At 38.4% G+C, this 26,198-nt stretch overlaps 1 protein-coding gene across 1 annotated transcript in view; it reads right to left on the reverse strand.

Moving 5' to 3' along the window:
• Positions 1-26,198, reverse strand: part of ubr4 (ubiquitin protein ligase E3 component n-recognin 4) — a 223,878-nt gene that overhangs the window by 169,044 nt on the left and 28,636 nt on the right. Inside the window, exons 9-20 of the mRNA XM_059952034.1 lie at positions 22,682-22,803; positions 20,631-20,690; positions 19,648-19,838; positions 18,802-18,901; positions 16,673-16,810; positions 11,339-11,456; positions 7,933-8,120; positions 6,528-6,687; positions 4,683-4,768; positions 3,190-3,359; positions 2,568-2,850; positions 1,102-1,243 (exon numbers count right to left, since the gene is read on the reverse strand). Coding sequence (XP_059808017.1) covers positions 1,102-1,243; positions 2,568-2,850; positions 3,190-3,359; positions 4,683-4,768; positions 6,528-6,687; positions 7,933-8,120; positions 11,339-11,456; positions 16,673-16,810; positions 18,802-18,901; positions 19,648-19,838; positions 20,631-20,690; positions 22,682-22,803 — 1,758 coding nt within the window. The remainder of the gene's footprint in view (positions 1-1,101; positions 1,244-2,567; positions 2,851-3,189; positions 3,360-4,682; positions 4,769-6,527; positions 6,688-7,932; positions 8,121-11,338; positions 11,457-16,672; positions 16,811-18,801; positions 18,902-19,647; positions 19,839-20,630; positions 20,691-22,681; positions 22,804-26,198) is intronic.

Here is a 26,198-nt window from a genome sequence, read left to right on the forward strand (position 1 = left end):
CACAATCAATCAAATGATGGCTTAATACCAGAGCAGTCACTCTCACTTCACTTCTAGCTCTGCAACAAGACTACAATGGTCTGGGGTTGAGTGGTCCTAGCAAAATTGATAATGGACAACAGTGAGCTGCTTTTTGGATAAAAGACCCCATGTGTCAGCACTACTGAGTACACAATCACTTGCTGCTGATTGAAGTGAAAGGGCAAAAATAAGCCGGCTTGGTAATGGTCCAGATTATTTGTGAACAAGGCATAGTTGCTTAATTTTCTGGATAGATCCCACTGTTACAATTACACTAGGACTGGTGGGTTAGTTTGAATGCAAGTCTTCTGTACTACTACCAGAAGGTTGCCTGGTCCTATTGCCTCTGCTGTAGCTAGTGCTCACAACTATTTACTGATATCATGCAGAGTGATTTAAATAGGATTTTGATGGTGGGAAGCTTGGGATAAAGCACAAATGTATCACCCACACAGCACTTCCAGATGAACATGTTTCGCTGCCCATGCTTAAGTGGATACTATGATCTGGAGTAAATATTCATTACTCTCAGGGTTAATCCTTCCTCTATGCATATACATATTAATGTATTTCCCCCTCTGGTGGTTTTGTCCTGACAATGCAAGAAGTACCGAGGATTGTGATGGAAGAGTTTGGTTTATCATCCATAAAGTAAGATTCTGCAAGTATACAAGCAGTTACTTAACCTGTTAGCAGATAGTTCTCACAATTTAGACACGAGATACAAGAATGTCTGCAAGGATTTTGTACGACTGACTGGGCTAAAGATGTCTTTGGTATGTCTGAATTCAATGTCTAGCTTGATGCCCAGTTTTATTCTTTTTCTTTAACAGGCCAGGGTTCAGGCCTCTCAGAAGACATTTGAGTCATTTGAGTTCTTGCAGGTCAGGATTTGTATGTAGGCAAGACTGCATGAGTACAACAGAATAAATGTTTATGACAATCCAGTAGTTGTGAAGTTATTATTACTAAATTGTCGCTTCATAAGATTCAGATTAATGACCAATTCATTTTTTCCTACACAGCATAACCAATATGCTAAGTTTAACCTGACCCCTATATTTACTGTCTTTATCATACCTGTCCCACTGTGTTTTGCCCAGTTTTCTTCAACCTCTTTAAATCCATGATAAAATGGCATATGACGCCGGCCAGATTCCTGGGTACCACTGGCACTGGTGCCAGCAGTGCATGCTGGTGGAGTTAGTAGATTGTACTGAACCTATAATACAAAATCTCAATCTTAGCCACAAGCTGCTTCTAATATTTGCTGTCCCATTAACATTCCTACCTCACATTTATGCCTCTATATCATTTACGCCACTTTAAAAAAAGGAACAAACAAATCAACTCTCTCTTATTTAACCAAGGAAACAGATGATCCAAATTAGACTATAATAGGCAAACAAAACTGCAGGGTTAGATCAGAATTGACAAGAAATTATGCTGAAATAAAAAGCTGTAGCTGATATCATAAAGGGGCTAAACAGGGAAGACAAACTGCAAATAAAGAAACTCAATATATAAATATTGGCAAGATAGATGGAAGAAAAACAGAAATTCATCAAAATACTGAAACAGAAGCAAAACAAAATCAGGCTTGGAGAATGAGGATTAAATCAAGATAAACTATGGAAATACATGGTTGAAAGAATGAAAATCTTCGTTCAACTGTTCAAACAAAAAGGGTTTAATCAGTTTTTTCACCAATTCAGGAAAGGAATCAAGCTATTACTACAGAAAAAGACAAGTAACTGGACAATGAAAGACAAAGGTGTGCCTGTAGAGTCTGGACAGCTGAGAAACACCTTTGAGCATTTATAGCCAGAACGAACAGATGTAGAACATCCTGAGTGGCTAAGTACTAGTTAGCAATGTGTGTTTTCAGCAACGTAGATAAAGTTACATGTAGATTTTAGGTCTTCTATTCACTTTCATGAGGCTTTTAAATTTCATGCTTTGGCATATTTTTGTTCTGGAGTGGTAAAGGGGGAACCAATCGACTTTGAATTTAACTAACATCCACCAAGAACTGACAGGAATGCAAGTATTTCCAAATGGTTTTCATTATAGCATTGGCAGATGTTTCCTTTAACGACACTTATGGAATTACTGTTGCAACATGAATTACAATTAATGATTGTTAAAAGGTTAAAGAAAGCTTACAAATATGTTTTTGTTTAATTGACTAAATACTAAATATAATGTTCCATGTGCACTTCTGCTCAGATGAATTAGATGGTTTCCCAGCCAGCAAAGCCAGACAGGCATAAGAACAACATGGTAGCATAGCGGTTCAGGTAATGCATTACAGCGCCAATGATCTGGGTTCAGCTCCCTGTGCTGCCCGTAAAGAGCTTGAGAGGAGATATGACCTTGTGCTTACATGCACATGGCATTCATTCAGAAAGTGCTCCCTTCTTGGCTCCATGCGCTAACAGCTTCAATGGTGCCTCGCTCCACCAATTCGAGGACCATGTTGTAGTTACATTTTTATAGGTTTATTCACAACACAGATTTTCAACCATTGCTGAATTGGTCCATACCTGTTCAAATAGGTACATTGGCACTTTTGAATACTGCTGAAGGACATATTCAAAAACCAGCAGCAACCTAGCAAGTGACAGTGGCACACATCGAAGCTGAGTCTCTGACTTCGACGCCACTTCAACAATCACTTGTGCGCACATTGTGAGCACCATGCGCCGGCCACTCTCTGAGAAGTTATGGAAAATTAGCAGCAGAAGTTGAAGATGTTCAACATTTAGGTCTTCGGAGTCCGTTGGTAATACTCCCTGAAATATATTCTGCTTCAGTGTCCCAATAAACCTGTAGTGAGAAAGAGATAAGTATTCACTTTAAAAAATGCAATGAAATGTCACAGGATATAACTTCTTTTGCCCCCACTATGAATGGTAAGTATTCCAAAACTGCACAAAGAAAACAATAAGGCATTTAATCAACCCTGTCTATGATTCCTCTGTCAATGGACTATCACTCATTTAAAGTCTAAGTTCAATAATAATGACCATTTCTCATCAAATAAATCAGCAATACAAACAATCCTATTTGCTTCAATTCCATATTCAACATAGAAAAAAAATAAAACAAAATATAGAAATAGACTGGCAACATCTTTTCAATTACTTTTAGTTAAGAATTTCTTACCTTTCCCAGATTTTAATGCACTCTGGGACATCTGGATCACCCTGTGCCTTAGCTTTGTGCTGCCAGATTAGTAACAAGCGCGAAAGTACAGAGAGGCTCTGCGAGTGGACATATAAAGGCCATGGACCCTCTGAAAAAGGTGCGATCCCCAGCTGCTGCAGTAGTGTGTTCTAGGTAAAACAATACAGAATTACTATTGTGATGTTGAATATGATTAGCACAACAGGATAATCCGTAACACAACACTATACCAGATTTTGGATCTGCATCATACTACATAAACAGAATTTAGTACTTAAAAAAATCTGCTCCCAAAGGCACGTGTAGGAATTTAATTTATTGTTATTGAAGTGGCTTACGAAATAACAATATATACATCTGTGTGTATTTAATCATCACTGAAGAACATGGACTGTCCCCACCCTGCCCACTCATCTGAAATATACAGAAAAACATAGGGAGAAAATATAGTTGTGAGAATGATTGAAATATTAACAGATACTTCACCATGTTATGAGAAGGAATTGCTGAAATTCTTCCCCCCCCCCCCCCCCACACACACACACGTAGTAAAAAGAATAAAAGGTAAACAGAAATAATAAGCAAAAGAATTGTAATAATTGTTAAAAGGATCAGGAAGAAAAATAGCAATCAAATTGAGTGTAATCAAATATACATCACCGCCATAGAACAGGCATCATGAAAAGCGAACAACAAAATCTGTTTCTCTCTTCACTAAAATATACAGCTACAAGACATGCATTTCAGAATTCTGCTAATAAAGTTGGTAAGATAATTTTCATTCAGGTCAAACACCAATAACTAAGGATCTTCACAGTTTACACCAACAGCTGAAGATAAAAAAGTAAAAAAAAGAGACGATTATTTTGAGGACCCAAACAAACATCTTGCTAACAGAGACATCAGAAATATCTGTGGAAAGCAGCGGAATTAAAGTACCAAGACCTTTCCAAAGTATTGTAATGTCTATTTGAAACTTTTAGCACACTAGCTTTGATTCCTCTGCCAAAGAGCATCCTTGGATGCTGGAGACAACTAAATAATTAATTTGAAGGAGCTATTTAATAGCATTGTAGATGTTAAAACACTGGCAGAATTATCAGCAAATATGAAAAAGGCTGGCCACAGAACAAGAGAAATTACCTAGTACAGACATTACACCATGCAAGATCACAGAAAACACAACTGTAAGAACTCAGCTGTTCATTGCATTCCACATACTCATCCATTCACTCTGACACAGGCCAACCGCTATGAACAAAAGCTGCAATTTCTTTTATTTCTCACATCAGTCTATGTTACTCACAAAAGACTATTTCACAGATGTTAAAAAATGAAACTAAACATCATATGTTTTCATTCAAAGTAACATTTCACTACAGGAACAATCATAAGCGATGAAAGCACACATATAAGAATATTGTCAATGTTAACAGAATTCAAGGACAGTCAGCAAAGCACTGTGGACTCACCTGCAGAATTGGTGATGGAAGGTCAGAGGTAACCATTGAATGGTTGAAGTGATACAATGCCACTGCAAAATCCTCATCTGATGATCCTATGCACAAAAAAAAAGTATAATAGAAATAAAAATGATAAGACACAAGCAGAATTAATCCAGTCTATTTCTCTGCAGTTACAAAGCTATGCTTCTAAGGAACATGAAATTAGATTTTTTTAAAAAATGTATTTTTTTAAAAGTTATTTTTCAAAACAGTAGCCACAAGTGACAACATTTAAGCAAACCTCTAATCATAAATTATGGGTTACATTAGTATTTCAACATATAGTTGCAAGAAAAAGTATGTGAACTTTTTGCCATTATCTGGTTTTCTGCATTAATTACTCATAAAATGTGGTCCAATCTTCATCTAAGTCATGATAATAGACAAACATAATCTGCCAAAACCAGTAACACACAAACAATTGTACTTTTCATGTCATTATTGAACACATTGTTTATGTCAACCTTTGTATTTAATAACTGATAGAACATCCTTTCAAAAGTCTTCTATAGCTACTGATCAGACTTGCACAACAGTGAAGAGGAACTTTAAATCATTCCTCCCTACAAAGTTCATCAATATTTCTGTGATACCTTGCATGAACAGCACTCTTCAGGTCATGCCACAGCATCTCAATGGAGTTAAAGTCTAGACTCTGACTTGATCATTCCAAAACACGAATTTTAAACCATTCTGTTGTTGATTTACTCGTGCTTCAGATCAGTTTTGTTGCATCATCCAACTTCTATTAAGCTTAAGGTGATGGACCGCTACCCTGACATTCTCTTGTAAAATGTCTCGATACAATATTAACTGTTCCCTCAACAATTGCAAGCTGTCCAGGCCCCGAGGCAGCAGAGCAGCACCAAACCATGATGTTCCTTCCACCATGCTTCACAGCTGGGATGAGATTGTGGTGTTGGTGTGCAGTGCTCTTTTTCTCCAAACATAGCGGTGTGCAGTTCTGCAAAAAGCTCCTTTTGTCTCACCTGTCCACAGAACATTGTCCCAAAATTGTTGTGGAACATCTGGGTAGTATTTTGCAAACTTGAGATGTGCAGCAATACGTTTAATGAAGAGCAGTGGGTTTCCATCATGCTGTCCTTCCATGAACACCATTCCTGTTCAGTGTTTTTCTTATAGTGGACACATGAACAGAGACTTTAGTAAGTTCTAGCGACTTCTGCAAGTCTTTTGCTGTTACCCTTGGTTTCTTTTTCACCTCCTTCACCATTCATTAATTGGAACACCTGACTCAATAGAGCTTTTGCAAACAACATTACCCCAGAGGTTCACATACATTTTTGAACCTAGACTGTGATTGTTTAAATAATGTACTCAGTAGTGAAGAGAAGTAGTACAATTATTTGTGCGTTATTAGTTTAGGCAGATTGTATTTCTCGATTATTTGACCTAGATGATTAGACCACATTTTATGAGTTACTAATGCAAAAAAAAAGCTAATTGCAAAGGTTCACAAACTTTTTCTTGCAACTCTAACTGCAAACTCTTAACCTTTTTCAATACACACAAATACTCCTGCCTATTCCAGCAAATCATTGGATGTCCACAAAAGTTTATTTTATGGGAGATAGACATAAAATAGGCAAAGACCAGATTAATAATTTTTCCTCCACTGAATTACAATATGGAGCCAGCAATTAAAATTTTCATTTGTTTCTTCCTATTTCAGAAGTAATGCAGTTCTTAGGGGCTGAAAGAAAAGGCTTGGGTTTAAGCAAAAATTATTTCTCCATAGTTAAGCTGTAGATTGTTAGTAGCTAACACTAAAGTAGCATCCTAACCCCTAACCTTTGGTTCCATCTTTGTCCACGTCTTTGATGATGCTTGCTAGCGTCATCATATGCTGTTCAGTCAGAGACACACTCAGGTAATTCCGAATGAAGTTGTTCTTTGAGTTCAGCATTGAAGATGTAATGAAATTAAGGATGCTTGAAGCAAGGTTGAGAAACTGGAAAATAATGTTTATAAATACATTAAACATGCAGATTTCACTGGAAATCAGACAACCTCATTCTCTAGCAAGTGGAGGATCTCAGCGAGCCTAGAGGCATTTGCACGGTGAAAGGAATTGAGGTTTCAGGTCAAGACTGTGCTTTGGTTTATTCTTCACTCTAGATCAGGGGTCCCCAACCTGGACGCCACTGGCCTCTCGCTTAATGGTACAGGTTCCCCTCGCTATCCGAAGGTAGAGCGTTCCTATGAAACTGTTTGTAAGCCGAAATGTCATAAAGTGAAGAAGCAATTATCATTAATTTATATGGGAAAAATTTTTCAGCATTCCCAGACCCAAAAAATAACCTATCAAATCGTACCAAGTAACACATAAAACCTACAATAACACCAACATATAGTAAAAACAGGAATGATATGATAAATATACAGCCTATACAAAGTAGAAATATTGTATGTATGGTGTAGTTCCACTTATCAAAATCGGGAAGACAGTGAGCCAAAATCGATTTGGAGAAAAAGAACTGGCGTGTACACACCTACGCACATACATGCATACGTACGTACATGCGTACGCATGTACACACATACGTACACGCATACGCATGTACGCACATACGTACACGCGTACGCACATACGTACACAACGGCCCGCACAAGGCTTCACGGTCGTGGTAGTCTTTCTCGGGGTAAACACATGTATAAAGCGGGCATCTTTTTTTCGTAAAAGCGAAAATCCTCTTTGGTTAGCGAAAACAGGTACTAATGTAGGTCCTTTGTAACAGCAAGTTGTCGTAAAGCAAACGTTCGAAAAACGGGGGCCACCTGTATCGGTCCACGTAATAAAAGAGGTCGGGAACCTTTGCTCTAGACTCTAGCATCTGTAGTCTCATGTGTCTTCAGTACCATTCTCTAGTACTACCCACAGTTCTATCTCTAATATCATTACAGTCCTTGGTGAAAATTTATGCCTAATGTTTAATTCTATAGGAGTAAACCTGATAAATCCTGAAGAAGTACTGAGTAAGTCAAGAGTTGAAATTAAATTTCAATAGTTGTGACAGCATGTAGATTACTAAGTTTCAGTAGCCCCAAATGCAATCTAAAACTATTAAACTAATCAGGGAATTAAAAAGACAGTAATATGATTAAATATGGGAGATTCAGAAGCAAAGCAAAAAATATTTTTACTTCCTGACTGTTAGTCGTACATTGTACCATTTTACTGATGTATATTACTCACCAACTCAGGGTCTCTGCGACTTGCTAGTATGTTGCCATTCTCTCCAGTAGTCTGCTTATTTGGACTCTTCAGCCGTGGGGAACTTTCGAGGGGTGGTGGTGGGGGTGGAGGGGGTGGTGCTGATTTTTCCTTACTGGGTGAGATGGTTTCTTCAAACCATTGGCCAAGAATTGGTTCACTGTCATCATCTATGAAGTACAACATATGTAAGCTGTTCATAGCAAAGATAGTTCAAATGACAACAGCACATCTTCCATATAGCTTAATTATAAGTAACTACAAACTCAACTGCAAAATTAAAGTGTAAAATGAAACCTTTAAATGAAACAAGCCCTTGTGGGTTAATACACAAATGACTGGAGAATTCAGTTAGTCGGGCAGCATATATGGAGTGAAATGGACAGTTGACATTTTGGGCCAAAACTCTTCATCAGGACTGCAAAGAAGGATGAGAGACAGTCTAAAAAGGGCGGAGTGAGGAGGGGTACAGCAAGTGCTGACCAGTGACAGGTAAATCCAGGTGAGGAAAAGATAGACAAATGGGGGAGGGAGAAGAGTGGGAATGATGCAAAATGTCAGGAGATGATAAAAGTGACAAAGGGCTAAAGAAGATAGAATTTCTCCAAGCCCTTGGTTTATCCGAATGGTCCTGTATTCCTGCCCTTATTAAAACCCACTTTGTATATTTTGTCCCCACTTATCTGTATTCAAAACTTTTAAGATTCAGCATCTAGTGCCTCTGCAGAATTACAAACATTCCAGCACGTTAAAAAAATTCCCACCTGTGTCCTACTGCCTCTGTTTTAACCAATTTTCAGAAATCCCAAGTATTTAATCTCAAACGTGGCACCCGCCAGGGATGCCCCTTAAGTCCCTTTCTCTTTGATTTGGCTATGGAACCTCTGGCGATAGCATTTCGAAACTGCCCTGAATTGACTGGGATTTGGAGAGGGGGTGTTGAGCATAAAGTTTCTCTCTATGCTGATGACTTATTACTCTTTCTCTCAAATCCGTCCACATCCTTACCTCTAATGTTTTCACTTCTTGACCAGTTTAGCCAGATCTCTGGCTATAAACTTAATTTACATAAGAGTGAACTTCTCCCAATTAATAAAGAAGCACAAGAACTAACATTTCATGATCTCCCTTTTAAAGTAGTCCATAATCAATTTACTTATCTTGGAATTACAGTCACAAGGAAGTTTAAAGATCTCTTTCATGAAAACTTTGCCAACCTTTCATATGCTATAAAACAGAGTCTGGTACAATGGTCACCTCTATCTATGTCTTTGGTCGGTCGTATTAATGTTGTTAAGATGTATGTTCTCCCCAAATTTTTATACCTATTTCAATCTATCCCAATTTTTATTCCTAAATCTTTATTTGATTCCTTAGACTCTATTATTTTGTCATATCTGTAGCCGAATAAGCGCTCTAGAATTAATAAAATCCATCTCCAAAAATCTAAAAAAGAGGGTGGCATGGCTTGAACTAACTTTTGTTTATATTATTGGGCAGCTAATATATGTTGTGCTACCTTCTGGTCTTTCTTCCATGGCCAACCCGAGTGCCCTAACTGGGTGGCGATGGAGCTGAGCTCCACTAAAGAATTATCTATCTCTGCACTTCTTGGCTCTGCACTCCCTAGTAGTCTGCCCAGATCAATAGCTAATTGATCTTGTTAGACACACTTTGCGTATATGGGCTCAGATCAGGAAATGCTATGGTTTCCAGGGGTTTTCCGTTTCCAGCCCTATTGCTCATAATCACCTTTTTTTACCTACCACATACGATTCAGCATTCCAGGTTCGGTATAGGAAGGGCATTAGACATTTTGAAGATCTTTTCATTGATAATCACTTCGCTTCTTTTCAGCAGCTCTCTGTTAAGTTCAATCTGCCCAATGCTCATTTTCTCAGATATCTCCAAATCCAACACTTTATTGTTCCTTTAATTCCTAACTTCCCTGAAATGCCTGCAAAAAATGCTATGGACCTATTTCTTTCCATGAATCCACTAGTAAAGGCTTAATATCAATCATCCGAGATAAACTAGCGGCCTTACGACGGGCCCCCATGGATAAAATCAAAATGGCCTGGGAGCAGGATTTAAATATCTCCTTATCTGAGGAGAGCTGGGATTCAGTTCTCAAATCGGTTAACTCAACCTCTCTTTGTGCTCGCCACTGCCTTTTACAGTTTAAGATTGTTCATAGAGCCCATATGTCTAAATAAACTATCTCGATTCTACCCTAGCGTTAGTCCGCTCTGTGATAAATGCAAGAGGGGCGTGGCCTCTCTCATCCATATGTACTGGTTCTGTCCTAGCTTGGAGAAATTCTGGAAAGATGTCTTCACTATGTTATCGTGTATTCTGAATCAGCACCTAGAACCAAACCCCTTAATTGCTCTGTTCGGTTTTTGGGGCGAGACAGATTTATGTCTGGGTCCGACCAAATGCCAAATATTATCCTTTGCCTCTCTCCTGGCTAGACGCTTGATCCTCCTCAGATCGAGAGATGTTGCCCCGCCCACTCATGCTCAATGGCTTAATGACATCATGGCCTGTTTGGACCTTGAAAAAATTCATTATTCAGTTTTCAATTCAGATCTAAAGTTCCATAAGGTCTGGGGACCTTTTATCGAGTACTTTCATAACCTTCCTCTTGACTAGGGTTTTTTTTTCTTTTCGGTCCCTTGCTTTCAGCTCCTTTTTTTTTCTGGTAGAAGGCATTATTATCCTCTGTTGCTGAGTGTATTCACAGTCTGGGAGCTTGGCTGTCCTGACTTATTCTCTCTATATTGTGTTGTGGTTGGTCTGGAGTTGCTGTTGTTTTTTCTTGTGTTGTGGGGCTTGGGGAGGACACTAAGCTTACCTGTCTTTAATTCAGGTGCTTTTTTTTTGCTAAATTCTCTTCCTTTGTAGCATATTGTTATTGTCTGTTTAATTTTGCACTGTTTTAATGTTTCTCATTGGGATTTGGGGTTTTTAATTTGTAAAATGTTTTGAAAAACTAATAAAAAATTTTTTTTTTAAAAAGTCCCGATTCTTCTCTTTAACTTGATTCACTAATTGTCATCCACTTTTCAATTTACTGATCAAAGCAAATAATTCTCCAGCTACCTGTTGTTAGGCCACGTTTAATCCACTCAGAATTTTGAATGTCTCCATCAGATCTCTTTGTAGCTGTTCTAATTAAGAGCATCAAATTTTCTGTATGTGGAGTGTGCAGGTAACTAAAGAGCACAAGCACGCTCACATTCAAAGGATGATGACTTGTGTGAATTCAAATTCTTACCCCGAAATTATTAGCCCATACCAAAATATCTAAAAATGTCCAAGTATCATCTATCACTTGCTTCAGCTTGTGTTAATTCTCAGAACACAGTACAAATATTGAGGCTACCTTGACTACTATCTTCTTCAGTGCTGCTGAAATCATCTTCATAATAAGTGTTTGAATCAGTGGACGCGCTGACATCACTACTCACAGAGCCTTTGCGTTGGCGTTGAAGAACACAAGCCTAGAGATGGAAAATGAGAGATTTATCACCACTTGTATAACCTGGTGAATCAAACAACAACACACATGTCAGTACATGGAATTCCTAGTAAGCAACTTTGGTGCACAAATAAATAGGAGCTGTCATTATGATTCTAATGAGCAGTGATAAAATCTCTGCTTAAATGTCGCAAAAACAAAGGAGCTGGTCATGGACTACAGGAGGAATGACACCAGCTCACCCCTATTGACATCAATGGATCTGAGGTTGAGAGGGTGAACAGCCTTAAGTTCCTCGATATACACACTTGATCTGTACATACCGGCTGTATAGTGAAAAAAGCACAACAGCACCTCTTTCACCTTAGATGGTTGAAGATATCATTTGCCAAGAGATTGAAGCAGTTCAGAGAAGTTAGTGACTGGATAGATACAGAAAATTATTATTGACTTAAATAAACTTCAAGAAAAATTGAAGATTGTTTAATGCCATTTCCAGTACACAAGTGTAAAGAAGAATTAAATAAACGTTTCTGCAGATCCGATGCAACACAAAAAAAACATAAAAATAACGAACACAATAATTTTAAAAAAGCAATAAATATGAATACAGAGATTGACTGTATGTCCATAAAGTGACACTAGTCATAGGAATGTCTTGCAAACGGTGACTCTGAAAGAAAACGATTACGTGATGGGGTAGGTTAATTGGTAGAGGTGCTGATCAGCCTTACAACTTGGAGAATGTAACTGTGTGCGAGTCTGGTGATCCTGTCATGGGTGTTTTCTATCCTCCTCCTCTTATGGAAATAGGATCAACAGTATATGAGCAGGGTGGGTGGGATTGTTATGATGTCACTGGCCTTTATCTGACACCTTTCTGTATATATGTCATTGATGGTGTGTCGGCTGTTGCCAGTGAGGTGGTAATGAAAAGTCTGTTGAGAAACAGCCAGCCACTGAAGGTGCAAGGGTAGAAAGTTTATCCTTAAACAGAAACAAGAGATAAAGGGAGTGATCAGAAAATGTTTGTAGTGTACTCAGGTGGGTCCATTTTGTTTCCTGAGTAAGCACTGATTAGGTTTAAGGAACAGCGCAACACATACACAGAATGCTAGAGGAACTCAGCAGGTCAGGCAGCCTTTACGGAAAAGAGTAAACAGTCCATATTTTGGGCTAAGACCCTTCTTCAGGACTGGAAAGGAAGGGGGAAGCCAGGATAAGAAGGTGGGGCAGGGGGAGGAAGAAGTACAAGGTGGTAAGTGATCAGTGAAACCAGGAGAGGGGGAGGGGTGAAATAAAGAGCTGGGAAGTTGAGAGAGGGGAAAACAGGAATGGGGAGTACTTGGGAGGGGGGGGGGGAGATAAGTTCGAGAGATCAGTGTTCATGCCATTAGGTTGGAGGCTGCCCAGAGGGAATATAAAATACTGCTTATCCAAACTGAATGTGACTTCATCATAACAATACAGGCCATGGACTGACATGTCAGAATGGGAAGGGGAAGTAAAATTGAAATGGGTGGCCACCAGTAGATCCCATTTTTTATGGAGGACGGAGCGTAGGTGCTCGGCAAAGCGGTCTCCTGATCTACATCAGGTCTCACCGATATACAAGAGGCCACACTAAGAGCTCCAGATACAGTAGGTGACCCCAACAGACTCACAGGTGAAATGTCAGCTCACCTAGGACTGTTTGGGTTCCTGAATAGTGAGGGAGGAGATGTAGGCATTTGTTTCACTTGCAAGGATAAGTGCCAGGAAGATCAGTGGGGAGGGACAAATAGACAAGGGAGTTGCACATGACAAGATCCCTGCAGAAAGCAGAAAGTGGGGGTAGGGAAAGATGTACTTGGTAATGGGATCCTGTTTAAGATGGCAAAGGTTACAGAAAATCATATGCTGGACGCAGAGGCTAGTGGATCGTAGGTGAGAACGAGAGAAACTTTATCCTTGGTATGGCAGTGGGCGGATGGAGTGAGGGCAGATGTGCCTGAAAAGAAAGATGTAGATAAGCGCAGCGTCGATGGTGGAGGAAGGTAAGATCTTTGAAGAGGAGTACACCTCAGTTGTGCTGGAATGAAAATCCTCACCTTGAGAGCAGATGCGGCGCAGACGAAGAAACATAGAAGGGGACAGCATTTTTACAATTGACAGGGTGGGAAGAGGTAGTCCAGATAGTTGTGAGAGTCAGTGGGTTTGTAAAAGATATCAGTAGATAGACTGTCTCCAGAGATGGAGACAGAAAGATCAAGAAAGGGGAAAGAGGTGTCGGAATTGGACCGAGTACATTTGAGAGCAATGTGGAAGTTGAAAGTTTTTCTTAATATATGTTATTTCTGTTTTTGCACTATTTTTAATTTATATATACACACATGTAGACACACACACACAGAGTATTTGATTTTCTTGGTTATCTATTTATTTTTTCTCTCTATCTTATCACGAACTGCTACTGCTAAGTTAATAAATTTCGTGACACATGCCGATGAAAATAACACTAATTCTGATTCTGGAGGCAAAGTTGATGAAACTGACAAACTCAGCATGTGTACAGGAATCAGCATCAATGTAGTTTAGGAAGAGTTGAAGAGCGATGCTGGTGTAGGATGGAACAATGACTGTTCCAAGTAGCTGACAAAAAGGCAGACATGGTTTGAATCGTAGATAAACTGTCTCCAGAGATGGAGACAAGAGATTAAGTCAATAGATAGACTGTCTCCAGATATGGAGATAGAGAGATCGAGTCAGTAGATGTACTGTTTCCAGATATGGAGACAGAGATCGAGTCAGTAGATAGACTGTATCCAGAGATTGAGTTAAAGAGATTAAGCAGGGTTCCAGAATCTGTTAAAAACACAAAAATAGCTGAGTTCACTAAAATCAAGAAAGCATTGCCAATACACTAAAAATGTCATCCTATGGAAAGGAAAGTAAGAAAAATATAACTACAGAATTTAGGTAAGGAGTAACATCCAAGGGCTCAAAGACAACTTTTATAATATCTTAAAAAGGAGAAATGGAACTTAAAAAAAAAGAAAACCAATCTATTCTGTGTGAAATTTCCTGAGGAATGAAGTGGGTGATGATAGTTGCATATAAACTTGGCATTAACTCAATTTCAATCACTCGGCCATGTCATCAAGAGATGACCGACTGAGGGTTTACTTAATGGTCTCTTCTCCGACTGGTTATATTGTTCTCAGTACGTACAGCCCTTTTCAAAAAAAAATAAAGTAAGTAGCCTGTACAGGAATGGTACAGTAACAATGATCAATCAGGGGTCAGAGTAGCAAGTACAGTTTTTTGTTGTCCCTATAAATAAAGAACACTGAACTCACAGAAGACATCCAACACTGATTCACCAATAAGATCATAACTTTAAAACTATTGTTATATTTGAGGTAAATATTTCTACTGAAGAAAATAATAGCAGAAGTTTTTTTTAAATAGAACTTAGAAAATCTGAGTATTTAAAGTGAACAGGAAAAAGGCTGTTTTTCAGGATCATCGTTAACACAGAAAAAGACTTAGAAGAGACACATTTTATTCAAATGCTTCTCTCAACAGTGAAGGAATACACAAATAAACATTTTAAAAACACATTGGTAAGAGATTAATCTAATGCCTTAAAAACTGGGAGAAAAACAAAATTTGAAAGCCTGACACATTTACAATCACAAATTGTGGGAATATAGGCTGCTGCTATTTGATGATCAAAAGAGAAAGAAATATTTAGACAAAGGCCAACTTCACAGAACAACTGAACTTTGTGGAAACACTGAGAAAGAAATTACTGGTAACTGTTAGCTGTAAACTATTGGGTTGGTTATTCTAGCTTATTTCTGTTTGTGGTTTTAGAATGAACAAGGCAAAACCTTTTAGCATTTGAAAACCAAACAGCACTCTTAAAACAAAGACATACCATTGCTACTTTGCTCCTAAACACTGGGCTTTGAATTATACAGAAGTGAACACAGGCTGAAGCCCAACGTGAAGCTTCATTCATGTGCAGATAGGTATCCTGACCAGTCTTGGCCAAAATACATTGGATTCCAGTTAATTCGGCCATTGGTTAATCAAGGTAACTGCTTATTTGGGACAACTCTTAAAGAACAAATACAAATGAACAAAATACCCAGGACTCCCTTTGTTTATCTGGGACATTGCCACTATTGTTGCTGAATAGCTTCTGATTAGCGTCAGAAGCAATTAGTTACGACAACACACTCAGAGCAAACAGTTATGATATAGCATCAGTTGCATGTTTGTGTTCAGCTGATAGTTGGTGACAGAAATAAACAGCAAGACAATTCAGAACCATTTTGTTCAATGCGGTTTCAAGCATTCAGGACTGGAAATGCCGAAAATGGCTGGGAGTGAAAATTAAACGATTTCACTACTTCAGAAAGTTAGAAACTACAAAGGAGTTAAAGGTATCAACAATCACCTTGAATGTTACAATGAAAATGAAGGTTTGAAGGATGCAATTGTTGAAAGCATTTATGAAGGCAGTCCACATTTGCACTAGGTGTCTGCAGATTTTGTGTATTTACAGTCAATCCAAAGAACTCGGCAGCGTACCCTGGATGAATTCCTCTGTCAATAACTACTAGGAACTAATACAATTTTATATTACTGTCTTAGTCATGTTCTAATTTGTTCTGTATTTCATTTAAATACATAATTGGTTACTCATTTAAATGGTAGTTTGTCTTTTTTTTATATATACCTTTTTAACTATTTCCATGAAACTTCAGCTAATTGGGCCAGTTGCTTACTCGGTCCTGATGTGTCCCAACTAACCAGAATCCACTATACATTGAAAATTTTAATCCTGATTAACATGATTGGTGTTAAATGTTATTCTGCCCAGTACAGAAACTGGGTAATACGACCTTACCCCTGTTTCAGAATTAGTAAACATTGCTTTAATACTAGTGCACATTAATTTAGTGTGAACAAATATAAATCACAGAACATATTTGTTTAGCCTGAATCAGTGACCTCACAAAAGAGACAGAATGGTTGAGACCTTAGAATTAGGAAACTAGATAAATATTGGAAACCAAAAGCATGCCTATAGGGAGGAAGCAAGGTGATAATATTAGTTTTAGGATGATCTTGAGATTTAGGGCAGGAGCACTTCAGCAAGGTCACATTTGAACTGACTCAGCCAAGAATCAGCACAGACATCAAAATCATTTGGGCATCAGTATGGACTGTTAAACAAGTGGTTACCTTTCTGTAAGATGTTGACAAAAGTGTGAAAAGCAAGTTTGTGAGAGGAACAGATTCAATTAATCTCTGTACACGCTGAATGGAGGAGCTCTGTGCCATGATATTAAGCTCTGCAGGTGGACCATCACTTCTCCAGCCCTGTTAGAACCAAAGGTAACCGTTATTAAAAACTGTCCATTTACTAACTTGAATAACACATAATTAACCATATAACATATCACCAAGCTTTTTTGTATGTGCATGCCCCTGGGGTTTAGTGTGTTACAAATTTTGACTAAAACACACAATTTAGGCTATGATTTAGTTTGTTCAACATCAGCAGTACAATCTTTGGATGAGACCTTAAACCATTGTTCCAACTGCCCTCTATGGTAAATCTAAATGATCCATAAGACCATAAGATATAGGAGCAGAAGTAGGCCATTCAACCCATTGAGTTTGCTCCACCATTCAATCATGGGCTGAACTAATTCTTCCAGTCATCACTACTCCCCTGCCTTTATTCCATACCCTTTGATGCACTGGCTAATCAAGAACTTATCTATCTCTGCCTCAAATGCACCCAATGACTTGGCCTCCACAGCCACCTGTGGCAACAAATTCCACAGATTTATCACATTCTGACTAAAATAATTTCTCTGCATCTCAGTTCCAAATGGACGTCCTTCAATCACTGAAGTCGTGCCCTCTTGTCCTAGAATCCCCTACTATGGGAACTAACTTTGCCATATCTAATCTGTTCAGGGCTTTTAACATTCGGAATGTTTCTATGAGATCGCCTCTCATTTTCCTGAACTCCAGGAAATACAGCCCAAGAGCTGCCAGACGTTCTTCATATGGTAACCCTTTCATTCCTGGAATCATTCTTGTGAATCTTCTCTGAATCCTCTCCAATGCCAGTATATCTTTTCTAAATTAAGGAGCCCAAAACTGCACACAGTACTTGAAGTGTGGTCTCATGCCTGCCTTATAGAGCCTCAACATCACAGCCCTGCTCTTATATTCTATACCTCTAGAAATGAATGCCAACATGCATTTGCCTTCTTCACAACCGACTCAACCTAGAGGTTAACCTTTAGGGTGTCTTGCACAAGAACTCCCAAGTCCCTTTGCATCTCTGCATTTTGAATTCTCTCCTCATCTAAGTAATAGTCTGCCCATTTATTCCTTCCACCAAAGTGCATGCCCATACACTTTCCAACATTGTATTTCATTTGCCACTTATTTGCCCATTCCCCAAAGTCTCTCTTTTTTTGATATTTGAAGTGACAACAGGAAAATTGCATCCAATGTCTTGAACCAAAATTTATCCAATAAACAAACATACTGAAATGTTATTAGAATATTATCTGTGACCTTTGATGGATTAGGATACACAAAGTGTTATTTTCTTTGTAGTTTAAGCTTCATTATGCTTGCTTATATGTTTGTATAATTTGCCTGTTTGTCTGCAAATGCTCAGTAGATTTTCAGTAATTTGTAGTATAACTGGTTCTGTATTTTTCGTAGTTTCTTTGTATGCCTGTGTCATGGCAGCACAAGTAAATCACAAACTGTCCTTGTTGTCTCAGTATCAGAATCCAGGTTTATTATCACTGGCATGTGTCATGAAATTTGTCCTTTATCAAAAGAATTCCCCTCTCTATCCAGTTTCAGCCAGTTTTCGGAATAAGGCTCCACCCTGAGACAAGGTTCTTTGTTCCTTCTTTGTTCTCTTTTTCCTTAGTTTCCTGCTGCTGGGCTTTTCTCTTATTCCTTAATTATGAACATCAAATGAAACAGATGTAACCATAAAATTTGTGCCTATTCCTGACTTCTACAGAACCTTCTGGACAACACCACTGGCTCCAATATTACCAATACCACAATAGAGACTATGATTCAAAAGTAGCATTTTTGAATATGCCAACGATCCCAAGAAAATATTCTAAATTCAAATATTTCTTTTCTGCTTCCATTTAGTGTTTTTTTTGGCACACACAATCCCTCATGCAATCAACGTCAGTTTAACTTCTTTTTAAAATGCACATTCCTCTGAAGAATCCAAATCCCAAAACCTATCTGGGTTTTTCTTATGTGCCTATTTACTAAATTGACTCTGTATACTAAATTCTGGAGTTAACACTTACCCGGTAGAGGGCCTCTACTTGTAGATCCTGAAAAAGTGATGTCAACAATTTGATAGCATGATTTGCAAGAACCACAGACAGAATGCCAAATCCTTGGTGTCTGAAAGAATGAATATCAAAATAACATCAACCATTTTTTACTGAACACCAGTAAGCATTAATTTAAACACCAAGTAAATCAGGTAGATGCAATACGCATGGTGCAATAAAAGCTCTTTAAGTTGCTATATTTTGCAATCATTTCCTCTCAAGATCCACTGAGTTCACAAGATGGTGTTGTGCATCATCTCACTCAGTCCTACTTTGTAATGAGCAGGTAGAAGCCTTATGATCAGATCGTCTTCGGATATTAATTCTACCTCATAAATCTCAAAGCAATGGGAAAATTAATACAAAGACAAGAAAATCTGCAGATGCTAGAAATCTAAAGCAACATACACAAAATGCTAGAGGAACCAAGACTAAGCAGGTCGGACAGCATCGATGAAAATGGATAGATAGTCTTCATTTCAGGCCAAGACCCATCTTTAGGACTGCATGACTATGCACACCAGTGCCTCTTTGCTGCTTAGTTCCAGAAATAAATACAAATGTATGAACTACTGGGAATCTGAGATAAAAACAAAAAGCTCTTCACTCAGTATCTGAAATATAAATTAGCAAATATAATCTTTGTTGATGATCCAATGCTTTGAATCTTCAGCATTTACAGTTTTTATTTGGAAATGAGAAAAATGTAACTCAAAAATGAATTGTTCCTACTGGATATAAGACTGTAAGAGATTATTGCACAATCCAACCTATTTCGAGAAATTCTAAAACATTGTTTTTAGATTCTTCACTGACCCTTTAACTGGTGCTAGTTTGGGAGATCCAGCTCCTTCTTTTGCACGTGCGGCAATATCACGGACTCGAAGTGCAGCCAGTGGATCTTTTTCTTTGCCCTTGTCAGCTAGTGCTGAAGGACTGAGATTCAGGATCAAGTAGAGGCTATTTAGAAGGCACCAAGCGCCCAGTAATTGAAAATTTTGATAATGCTGGAGAGAAAGTGCAAAAGAAAATTATGTGGCATTAGTTGAGATATTTTCAACATTTTACTTTTTTAAAAAAAGTCAAAATTAAATCTAAATATATGCTTTAATTATCTCAGGCATTTTATCTCAATTTAATTATCTCAGGTTTATTTCATTAGTTTCATACACATCTTTAAGCTACTCCATATCAAAGGACATCTTTCAGTAAAGACTAATTGCAAATAATGCTATGAAGTTTCTCCTGTATACTGATGGTTACTATATAATACCCTTCCCATCCTCTACGCCTCTCTCAGTAAAAACAAACTGAACTTCAGTTTAACTAGAGACTAGTAAAAAAAAATCACAAGAATGAAGTGGTATCTCCTCCACTGTAGTCATCTACAGAGGCTAAAATTAATAACCTGATAGCCAAGAAATATCAAAGAGGCAGACAGGGAATGCTCCTGTCTCCTTGAAAATCAATCATGGTGAAATCAAATCATGGTGAGTGCAAAAGACTATGATGAAATGGGTACGGGTGTAGATTGTTATTCGCCACGTCTTCTGAAGTTCCCATCCACACACTGTTACCGAGCCCACATCACTTTGATTCTGCACCCAACTATAATTGGACCTGTGACACTGAGCTTGCAATCAGGACCAACATGAGCAGTCATAAATACGTTTATTTGCTGACATAGAGTTCATGGCCCTTTATATTATTTTTAAATCAAAAATAAAGACAGGTATTCCAATCTCCAGCTTTTTTGCAATTTAAAATCCTTGCTCAGAAGCATATTGCATAAGCCTTACCTCCCCACCTGCACGTCGGGAGTTGTTAATAGCTTGGCCAATCATGTCATAAATTTCCAACTGCAATAACAAATAGAACATTAGTTTAGTAGCACACTGAAGCAGTCCATGAAATACCTTAAGTACAGCTATATTGTACCACATAGTAGAATATGGAGAAAATGCAGGAAAATGACAAGAAAATTGATAGCTTCATCTTAAGGCTCATAGTAGAACAGTAATATAACTACATAACCAGCTGTTTTGCTGTGATGTGTATTCATTAACAATTTGAATGGTCCTGAACTAAATCAAGATGATCAAAATCTGAAACCGTCAGTAAGTGAAGAACACGTGGTGTCTTTAATCACACTTCTTTAATCCCTTTGATTTGCTCAGACTCAGTAACTATGTGAAGTTAGTTCACAGCAGTTTCAGTGTCGCTGATATAACACAGACAAAACTGCCTTCAACTAACTGAACAGGACAAGCATATGAAAAAAAAACTTCTTTATATCTTCAGGAAACAAAAACTACAAAGTAACAATGCCTCAATGATTCAAGGATGCTCTAAAATTTCCTTAAGGGAGTGCATTCTAAGAATCCATGGGAATCAGAACTCAAACATAATAGCACTCATGATAACATTCTCAACAGCAAACAATGTTCACCTCATAAAATACCAACATGTCTAGCCCATCAGTGTCTACTGACCCAAGTGTCTATACTTCCCACAATTACCTCAATCACCTTGCAACCCACAGAAGAGCAAAAACAAGTCCTCCTTAACCCCAAAGGCACTACCTCAGACAATGAAGACTCTAATGCATACAATATAATTAAGTATCCTCTACATCAGGGATGGCCAACTTACGGCGCATGTGCCAAAAGTGGTGCATTGGATTAGAAGTGGCACATTGCACCCCAGTGATAATAATAAAAAAGTAAGTCTACTCATGCAAAAAGTATTAACCAAAAACCGATTTGTAGAAAAAAAAATATTATAACAGGAATTCAAGTAGCTTAGAGCTAGAAATGGGTTTTACTGAGAATAAATCTAAAACTTAGCAATTATTTTTAGCGATTTTATTATTTCGCGCACACCTTTCGGTAAATATCTTCTTTCACATTAATCGGTTTTCAATTTTTAAAAAATGTTTAATGAGTCAAACTAGGAAAGAAGGACTTTTGTTCTGCAGTTGTTCCATAACTGTTCAATACACGTTTGATACTTGTTTGATCCTGAGGCGCCAGGCGTCTGCACCAGTGGTGTGTCGCAGGGCTTTGCCAGTCAGTTTACAATTGATGCTCGTGTGCTACGGAGTTGTACTTTGTGAACATTTGCAGTTTTGTACTTTTTCGAAAATTAAGTCTTGTTTTTACATTCAGTTACCCATCACAGTGCAAAAGAAAATTAGCAAAGGAAAAACAGAAGGTGATAGCAAGCGTGAATTCAATGAACAGTGGGAAAATGAGTTCCTATTTATAGCAGGTCCGTCAGGAACACCATTAAGCATTGTTTATGAAAACACTTTCTCACATAATAGAAGACATGATCTTTAACAGACACAATAAAACACAACATCAGACTGAAATTGAAGGAAAACTGAAGCTAGTGCTTGGGTCTGAGTTACAGAAAGAACATGTGATTAAGAAAAAGGAAGAAATCAAAAGAAGACAAAATATAATTGTTAAAAGTCTCATTAAGGTAAGTAATGTTTATCTTGTTTATATTGATCTTAAATCAATATATCATGTAAAAATGCTAAATATGTCTGCATTAACATATTTTTAAAAGAATTGAATGGGGGTACAAGAGTTACATGGCGTACCTGAACTCACGCGTGAAAAAACTGACACATGGAATGTAAAAGGTTGGCCACCCCTGCTCTGTATCATTGGAATTGCCCTAAACACATTCCAATGTTGAGTACTATCCTTGCCCGGCCACCCTCACGGTAGCATTCAATTTTTACCCAAGTAATGCTCTCACCAAGAAAGCAAAAACAAATCTAAATGATTCCATTGTGTTATGCAACACATTAAAATACAGCCAGTCATAAAACACTTACACATTTCTGTACGATTGTGGCTGCATCATTTTCATAGTCTTCATCTTTACTGGTCGACCCTGAACGAACTTGCAAGCTGCTGCCTACATGTAGAATAGCTGTGCATGTTGCAACACTCACTCCTAGTGAAAGAGCAACAGAAATTAGCCATTTTTAAACAATCAACTTTAATATCTGGTTTAGATTATGGGTTCAGAATGTAACATTATGAGCTTTCAAAACCAAAGCTTCAATTAAAAAATAATTTGTATTTAATTGAAAAAGGAAAAACTTAGGAATGTTAACAACTTTAAAAAAATCAGCATCAATAATGGCAAGAATTTTGAGGAATAAATAATGAGCTAATTGACCATAATCTTTCAACACCCTTTCAACGTGGGGTTTGTATCAGAGAACTTGAGAATGCCAAGTATTACAAGCTTGCCAGTTTAATCACAGTAATGGGAAAGCATTTAGAAATATTAATTGGATATTTTATTAATAGTCTCCTGGAGGAAAATAAATTAAGTCTGCATGGCGTCATGGCAACAATGATTTTGTCTTGATCTTTTTTTTCATGACAATTAAAGTTCATGACAACAATGCAGTTGATATGGTGTTTCTTTTGTGCAGCATTAAGAGGTTATCATCCAAGCTGAAGCTCATGCCATGAAAAGGGCACTGAAAGCACGAACACAAAGTTGGCTAAGTAACAGAAAGGATCACATTGGAATCCTGCTTTATTGCTAATTGGAAGATGATGAAACATGGATTGGTGCTAGGGTCATGGGTTTTTTAATGACCCAAGTCTAAAGAACACAAGCCACAATACCCAGATTAGCAGATGACACAACCATTTGGTAAATTGCAGAGAATATTGATAAACTGCAGAAGGATATAACAAGGCTGGCAGGATGGACCAACATTAAAAAAATAGGTGAAACACAAAGAAGTACTAGTTGATGCATTTTGGTAGTGAAAATGAGGAGCTTTTAGCAAAAAGGAAACTGTTCTAAAATGCATGCAGAAACAGGATATATGTTTCCTGTTTATTAAAAATACCAAGACAGATTGAGAAAGCAGTTAATAAGGCATACATACGGTACTGTGCGAAAATGTCAGACACATATATAGCTTGTGTGTCTAAGACTTTTGCACAGTACTGAAGTAATTTTATGTACTGCACTGTACCTGTTCCTGATAAGCAGCTCTATTGTGGACTGAGAGTGGGAAGGGGGCAGAGAGAGGGGAATCATGGTTGGGAAAAGAGGGAGACGGGAAGCACTAGAGAAACATTCTGTAATGATCAATAAATCAATTGTTTTGAATCAAATGACCTTGTCTGGCATCTCAAGCTGGATGTACCTGTACCCCTGTCACTCTCCATCCCAGTACTCCTCTGCCACCTGTCCCACACCACTCCCACGACACTCCTCTCTTGCCATTCCCAACATCCTTTGCTCTTGCCAGATTTACAAACTTGCTCTCTGCTCCACATTGACAATTGCAGTGCTGTGCAAATTTCTTCGGCATCTTAGCTATATATATCTGTGCCTAAGACACGTACATATAGCTAAGTGTGCCTAAGACACAGCGCTGTAATTTTGGGAACCAACCACTCAGACACAGGATAAAGTAGGGTAGTCATACGTTCAAAACGGAAGACCTTCATTATAATCTGGTGCAGGCTCACTATGCTCTGCTTTGACATGTCATAAAAGGAAGGACTTGAAGGCAACAGAGAGGATCAAGAATAGGTTTGCAAGAATTCCAAGGATAAGAAATTTCACTTAAAAGGATAGATTGGTAAAGATGTGATTATTTTCTTTAAGGAAGAGACTGAGGGGAGGATTTGACAGAAGTAGGTAAAATAATGAAATCTGGATAGAGTCAATAGAGGGTCAAGGATTGGAGGTTGCAAGTACAAGGCAAATAGAAACACATTCGCTCTGTCTGTCACAGAGCAGGATCTCCCGGTGGCCACCCATTTCAATTCTACTTCCCATTCCCATGTGTCTGCTGCCGTGATGAGGCCACACTCAGGTTGGAGGAGCAACATCTTAATTTCCATCTGGGTGCCCATCAAACTGAAGGCATGAACATCGATGTCTTGAACTTCTGGTAATTGCCTCCCATCCCTCTCTTTTCACCTTCCTTGTTCCTGTTTCCCTCTCTCACCTTATCTCCTTACCTGCCCATCACCTCTTACTGGTGCTCCTCCCCCTTATCTTTCTTCCATGGTCTGCTGTCCTTTCCTATCAGATTCCCCCTTCACCAGCCCTTTATCTTTTTTACCAACCAACTTCCCAGCTCTTTACTTCACCCATTCCTCCTCTCCAGGTTTTACCTATCACCTTGTACTTCTTCCTTCCCTCGCAATTATTTATGTGGTAACCCACACAAAATGCTGGAGGGACTCTGCAGGCCAAACCAACACGGTACAGTGATTTTGTGCTTGAAATATTTAACTATGCCTCCTAAGCATCCGATGTCATGACCTGGGCCATCAGCTGAGTGGCAGAGAACCGCTTTAACACTTGATAAAAAGTTGGAAATTATAAACAGCATGGCATCAGCTGAAGGTAACACAGCTCTGGGGCGCTACTACCAGAAACAGAATCTTGCCTTTGAAGTTCTTCTGTTGCTTGACTATGTACCAGCCCATCCTAAACATTTGGACAGCATTCATCCTAACATAACAATGCATTTCCTGCCACCTAACACAACATCGCTGATTCAACCACTCGACCAAGGTGTGATCCACACTCAAGGCGTAATTTTGTTTTTTACGGCGAACTATCTCTCAGATGCTGCAGGCAACAGACGATTTTGAAAATCCCAGTAGGTTACCAACGGTGAGGGAATGGTGAAAGTCGGAACACTTGGCACAAATGGTGATGGACATGGACCCAAGTTTAGAACGGAGTCAGCATTTCAGTCGTTCTCTGCCGTCAACCCTTCTTCCTTACAAGCAAATTTATGCTGAAAAACAAAATGCTGCCAAGCAAACAACCCTCACCATTTTCTTCAAACCGGTGCCAGCAGTTCTATGAGTCTTCCTTCACCCCTTGCTGTGCTTGATATAATCCTGACGACCACAACCATCCATGCACCTTATCCAGGTAAAGCTCCCCGACACCACAACAACCACTCATCTCCCAGAGCAAACACACCTGCCACTGTTGGTGAGTACTATGCACCTTAGTATGTTAACTTGCTATGATTTATTACATTGAATATTACCTTAAATTGATGAAATATAATACGAATGTGTCTTGTGGTACTGCTTTTGTGTTGTATTGGTAAGAAAATGTGAATAAATTACAGATAAAACATATTTAGGAAGCTCTCTGGAATGCATCCCTATTTTCTCCATTTAAATAATTATTCACACTATGCGATTCCACGTTATGCGTTGACTGCGAGGAACGTATCCCCCGCATATAACGAGGATAGGGTGTATATAGTGGGAGAAAACTTGAAAGACACAGAAAAAGTCACGGTGTGATGGAACTGTTCAGATGCTCTGGTAAAGAGA

This window comes from Hypanus sabinus, chromosome 27 (assembly GCF_030144855.1).
Source record: "Hypanus sabinus isolate sHypSab1 chromosome 27, sHypSab1.hap1, whole genome shotgun sequence".
Taxonomy (NCBI): domain Eukaryota; kingdom Metazoa; phylum Chordata; class Chondrichthyes; order Myliobatiformes; family Dasyatidae; genus Hypanus; species Hypanus sabinus.